Source organism: Sinocyclocheilus anshuiensis, unplaced genomic scaffold, assembly GCF_001515605.1.
Source record: "Sinocyclocheilus anshuiensis isolate Anshui unplaced genomic scaffold, SAMN03320099.WGS_v1.1 scaffold3390, whole genome shotgun sequence".
Taxonomy (NCBI): Eukaryota; Metazoa; Chordata; class Actinopteri; order Cypriniformes; family Cyprinidae; genus Sinocyclocheilus; species Sinocyclocheilus anshuiensis.
The window spans coordinates 125,534-132,183 of NW_015541090.1; the positions used below are offsets into that span (position 1 = coordinate 125,534).

Below are 6,650 nucleotides of genomic sequence, written 5' to 3' on the forward strand. Positions count from 1 at the left end.
AACTAGCATGTTTTTGTCTGTGTGTTTTTAAGCAACCATTCTCCTTGCTGGAGTGTGGTTATAGCATAAAGTTCCTTCAGTTATTATGAGGAAATGATGTTCAAAAGTAGCTCAGTATTATGATTTTTAGATTTATTTTTTTCTATCTCAACCCACTTGGTGCAAATATTCACTGCAGGCAATCTTCACTGTTCAACTAGCGATAATAGCTGTGTCTGTTACTATATAAGTGATTGTCGGTTTATTCAGATTTGTTCATATCCGGACATTTTCTTTCTTGTCATTCTTTTTTTCAGGTTATATGGTACAATATGTGTGCATGAGCATTAGTTCATATTTGTTTGCATGATGAAACTCCTGTTTTCACTTTTTTTTTTTTTTCCATCCTCTCCTTGCTCTGTGCTCAGTTAAGTAAGGGGAAACTCTTCCAAGACTTGGATGCAGAGACTACAAATTGGTGCTCTCACTGACATTTTGTTCCCAACATGGAAATCTGTTTGCATAATTGCAATTGGCTGATGATCCAGGCAAATCAACCCCATGGACCTGTCTCTGTTTTGCAAAGGTTTTAAGTGGTTTCTCTTTGAGGTCATTACCTGACTGTTGTGGATGTGCTTTTTAACGTTCATAAAAATTTCACATGAGACTTGTTTAATTAATTTGGCTGCTGTGACCATTAACATAAAAGATGTCATTGGTCAGATTTATGTAAGATATTTTCTTTCCACAATCACGGTCTAAAGCAGTGTGTATCAGTGTGTGTTATTATGCATCTTTACAAGCATGATATGAGTTTATATTGTATCATACCATGTTGAACGGAGGTCCTTTGGACAAAAACTATTTAAAAGTGGAAATGTGGCTTACCCGTCAGAATGGGACTGATGTTTCTGCCAATGGCTCAGAGGAGTGTAATATTCTGTTTCATTGCTAAAGTTGATGGTCAAACCGTTTGGTTCTCAGATGTGCCATTTCTAAATGAGTAGGTGAAATCTGTAGCAACTTTGCTAATTCTTATAGTTTTATAATAAAAGCTTTTATCTTGAAATCTGAATTGTGTCATTGTTGCATTGTTTGGTCAAATATGCTGGTTTCGGTTTTTTTCTACTTTTTTATACAAAAGAAGGTAAGTTCTATTTGTGCATTTTGCGAGTTTTATAAAGCCATTTTTAGTATATTTGAATTCAAAATACAGACTCCACAGCTTTGGATTAGTCTTGTGTATCCATTTGGAAATTGTCCTTGCTTGCACTTTGAATCTATTTCTATATAATTTGGCTTTGTAGCTGATGACAGGAAATGCTTTCAGCTGTGAAAGGAATTGATTCTGATGTAAATTGTCCATATGTTGAGTCCAAAAAAAATATTGTGGGGTAAAGAGGCACTTTAATAAATCAATAAATTGCAGTTTTATTTTGGGGGGCTTTTGCATTTTATATATAAGACAGTAAACTGGAATATAGGTCTGAGATAGGTACATGACAGACTGGACTCCAATCCAACAGCTATTTTTATTTTTAATTCAGTTCCCAGAATCTTCAAGGCTTCTGGAGTTCACTATTTGCTGACTTGCTAGTTTCATGTAAAACATGTCAAATTGATTTGTGGCCATAAATGTCAATATAATCACCCCAAAGTCCATTGGTTAATGTATTAGTTTATAAAGCAGCCATCTGTTCTGTAAACACAATAAGTCAACTTTTTAAATGTAGTTAACAATATTAATTAAAATGCTAAAGGTTACCACTAAGACTAAAAGTGATGATGCACAACATTAAACTTACATGTTTTAGGTTATTTGTTTTATTACACGTACCCAGAGGTACATAAGAAGGGCCTTCGAATGTTGGACAAAATGGAGGCCTTGAAATCACACAGGGTTTAGAACCACTGATCTACAATACAATTCAAAAAATGAAATTAAAGGATCATCTGTTCATTAAATACATGCGTTTTTTAATGATCAGATAGAAGGGAAATTAACTACATTGAGAACAACTCTCCAGATGATAATTGCAAGATAATTGTAAGACAGATGATGTGTGACATATGTTCACACTTGAGTTGAACATGTGCCTGTGACTTGTCTCCACCACATCTGCTTTTTTGCTGCAGCACCATCACTGAAAAACAAGCCAGGCACACTCATTGTAAACACTCAAATGTTATCAGAACACTGAAGAACAGGACTTTTCTCTGTAGTAAATTACATTTATTACAGCTATGCATAACCTATGTGTGTGTGTGTGTATGGTAACACTTTATTTTGATAGTCAACTTCAGACTTTCTGTTAACAGTAAGAAACTTTGCAACTACATGTCAACTAGCAGTCATTAGAGTATTAGTACACTGTCTGCTTACAGCTGCAGTCCGTAAGTTTTGCCTCTTTGTCGCCATCTCTGTTTGAAAACCTGGAATTGCAGCTGTGTGCGGAATTATCTAGCTTGCATGGGTTGTGAGTCGGCACGGCTCCAGCATGGATGAATCTAATGTTCTGAAGGGTATGTGTGGCTGTCAGTCACCGCACCGGTGTGGATATTTACTGTACTTCGCAATCAGATTCTGGCCTATGTCTTGGAATATGACCCAAATAAGAATTTTCACCGTATATTGCCATCTGAACAAGCAAGTAACAAGTCTGCCACGTTTGTTCTGACCAACTGAGGAAATAAACATTACCATAAATCTCGCTACCAATGGTGATTAAAGCCGGGCTCACACTGTGCGATTTTTTTAAAAGTCCTTTAGGATTGTACTTGTCAGACTGTACGAACATGATGATCATGTCACACTGTGGGATCTCAGTTGTCATTAATGTCAGACTGTACGACAGTCAAGACGTGTTACAAAACGGGTGCGCACTTGTCCGGAATAGCAGGATATTCTGCTAATTACTTATTGCAAATAGTGGCAATTATCTGCACCTCAGCATTGAAATACATTATAAAACAGTATGCAATAATAGCGTATTGAGTGTAAATTTTAATTTTAATTCAAATTATTAAATGGATGCAAACTCCCTACACCTACCAACCCTACCCCATACTTTATTTTCAACTTTTTGATTATTTCCTTCATTAAAAATAAATGCTTTTCTGATGTGATTTGAAATTTGAAAAGGGAGAAAAAAAGTTCGCCAAAAGGCAGATGGGTCGACATACGCTTTACCATCTGCGCCACTGAATCTGTCGAATGGTGATCTAATGTTGACTAGCCAGTCACACGTTGGTGGGTGTAATTAGTGTAAATAGCCTTTGCCAACAAGGCGGGCTATTTGCACTTAGTGTAAATAGACACTCTGATTTTTTTTTTATTCCCAACAGTTAAACAGTTGCCCACAGAAGAAAACAGGGGCTGCAGCACCCTTAGCACCCCCACTTCCCGCGCCTGTGGCAGAAGGTAAATACCTTTTATAATTTTTCTACTGTTACTGTTAAAGTGATATGCTAATCGCGATGACATAATCTGTTACTGTGTTTTGTTATTATGTTTTAATACTGTCAAGATAGGGCTGTATGACGATGTCGTGGCCATGATTAATGCTACCTTCACGTGCTATCGGAAATTCCCAATTTCCCACTAGTCGTGATTACAAGCTTGTCGTATTCAAGAAGTAACGTTTCTTTAATGTCGTAAAGAATAAAATGTAGCAACCCATTGGTTGACTATCATAAACATTCACCGCGGTACACATGCAGCTTGCTGACAATTCTGGAATTTCGGTCAAATACATGCTTAATTCACTGCTTATAAAACACAATATATTTTGAATGATCGTTCATATCTAGCCTATAAATACACTACTTTAGCGACAAGACAAAGGGATGTAGGCCTAGTTGTTGTGAGAACAGCATTTACAGCAGCAATTGCTGTCCCCTCCACCCGCACAACTGGGAAACTCTGGTATCAAAATTGTTTCCGAATTTCCCAGTAGTAAAAACGATTTGAGAGGCGTTCACGTCTAATTTCCGATTAGGGAACTCGTATTTACGATAATTCCGATAGCACGTGAAGGCAGCATTAAAGTGACTCGTTAGTGTTTTTTTTATATCTATTTTTTTTACATCGCGGAATGTAAGTATATCCGCTTAAATAAATTTTGCTTGGTTGAAACAGCAGCTACAATAATTATGTCTCTATTTGTTTCTCTGTTTTTGCCGCGGGATTGACACAAGCTTCAGTCTGGATCCAGAACACCTTAGAAGAGATGATGCCATCCCCTCAGAGGACCTCAGATGATGCCAACCCTGAAACAACATACAGAACTACCACATTTTGCTATAAGTTTGATTGCATCATATAATAATTGCTGTTAATAGTGTTCATCATCTGTTTGATTACGTCTTTAATTGATTTTTCCGTACATTTCTGCCATATGTACATTAACTGACAGTCACCACTGATAAGCTACTACTAAATATTGTAGAAACTTAATTTGCTGTAAAGTTGCTTTGCAACGATTTGAATCGTGAAAAGCACTATACAAATAAACTTGAATTGAATTTAATTTAATTATAATCCATAATTATGTCCCCACTGGATGCAACGAATGCCTCGTTTATAATGGGTTTTTGTCTCGTCGCTCCGGTTTTTTTTTTAAGAAATATGAAAACATTTTAACATAGTTGCTACTTGCCCATTCAGTTGACCAGCAGTTTCTAGCAATGCGGCCTTTCTCTCGAGTTTTATGACAGCTGTACGTTTTATGGTTATTAGTAGAACATTAAAACGTTACCGTCTAAAATTGCTCTTTAACTAAATTAAAAGTTAAAACCACTGAATTAAAAATGAAAATAAATAATAGAAATCAGACCACATTTTAACTGATAAGAGGAACACATTAACTAATTTAAGATAGTAGGGCTTAGCTTACATTTCATTTACAGTTATTGCTATGATAAAAATGAACTTATATGTAGGATTAAAATTCTACATGCGTCACATTTAATGTCCAACAACAAATGTTTTAGCAGAATGCATATTTTATTCAGAATTATTGCGCCATTATTCTATTGCGTTCCATCTGTTTAGCGGCATGCGCAGCAGCGCTTGTTCACTCGCGTCAGCCTCGCCCACTCCTGACAGCAAAATGGATATATCTGCATGACTTTCTAACATTTACAGATGAATAATATACCTGCGACGTATCAGTTATGCACTGAGGAAATCACAATATCTCAAATGCATTAAACAGCACAAATATTCGCTGTTTGCCATGGTGGATCGATTTGATCCATGATCGACATTAAGGGCTGTTTAAGAATAAGCGTGCACATCAAATTATCCTGACTAATTGAACCTGGATCAAATTAGTGAGATTGCGTGAACTTACATCATTTTGATACCCGTTTGATATGTTAGGTTATTTCAAGCCCGCTTTTCTTAACGTTTTATGAAACAGCCCCCAGGAGAGAGAGAGTCTAAATCCAGATTTCAGTCGTGTTTTTTATTTCCTGGATTGAACAATGTTCATCCAGCTCTTTCAAAGTGTCAAACAGGAGACTGTATTTGTCTGTATTTTCTGGAGAAGACTTCCTGATCATTGTTTTGATGTGTTGAACTGTGAGTTGACTGGATGAAGAGCTGCTTTCTCTCTGTGTCAGGAGGTCTTAAAGCTTTCTGACTGGATTTCAGCGTCAACCCCAGTAAAAAGCAGAAGAAAAGATCCGTCTGTCTTTCTAAAGCGTTTTCCATCACGACGTTCTCGAGTACATAGTAGTCTGTGAAGCACAGCTCTCCATATTCATGTTTCAGACTGGACAGATCTCTGAGCTGGAGTGGATTATTCACATTAATGACTTCAGTCGCATATAAAGCTGCCAGAAACTCCTGTGTTCTGGGATTCACGAAACAGAATAATGTACGCTTGCTTTTGTCTTCAATCTTCTTTATGATTGATGAGCGTATCAGATCACTTTCATCTCTAAAGCCACATTTCTTCAAATCTTCATAACAGAAGAGAGAGCTGCCGTTTACCAACAGATGAAATGCTATTTTCACCAGAGCTATGATGGTCTTTTCTCTCTCGTTTCAGTTTAATCTGAGCTAACAGGAGTTTGCTGTACATCTGAGTGAGAGTCCTGGGGAAATCATCACGGCCTGTACTGAACATTTCCTCAGGAATCTCTGCAATGATTCTGTAGTAATCTGGTAAATAACACATGCTCTTGATGCGTAGTGATGTCTGGATGTGACTGATGACTTCATCACTCTGGACCATACTCTGGACACTGAAATTCTTTCTGAAATATTCCTCCTTCTGTTGGTCATTAAAGCCCTGGATCTCTATCACACGATCAATATATTTAGCAGGAATCTGATTGGCTGCTGCTGGTGTGCTGGTGATCCAGATCTGAGCGTTTGGAAGCAGATTTCCCATGATCAGGTTTGTCAGAAGATCAGAGACTGAGGCTGGATCATGTATATCAGTAATCATCTTTGTGTTTTGGAGTTTAAACTCATTGAGTCCATCAAAGACCAGCATGATCTTGTCAGAGTCATGAAGTTTCATACATCCAGTGTTTTCAACACATTGCTGCAGAAGCTGTATGAAGCTACACTCCTTCACTGTCTCTCTGATAATGTTCAGCTTCTGAAAAGGGATCAGAAATATATAATTGATATCAGTGTTTGATTTCTCTTCAGCCCA

At 37.2% G+C, this 6,650-nt stretch overlaps 1 protein-coding gene across 1 annotated transcript in view; it reads left to right on the top strand.

The window, feature by feature from the left end:
* Positions 1 to 3,344, top strand: part of arl8 (ADP-ribosylation factor-like 8) — a 19,435-nt gene extending 16,091 nt beyond the window's left edge. The window contains exon 6 of the mRNA XM_016489138.1: positions 3,325 to 3,344. Within this exon, the coding sequence (XP_016344624.1) occupies positions 3,325 to 3,328 (4 nt within the window). The 3' untranslated portion in view covers positions 3,329 to 3,344. The remainder of the gene's footprint in view (positions 1 to 3,324) is intronic.
* The last annotated feature ends 3,306 nt before the right edge of the window (positions 3,345 to 6,650 follow it).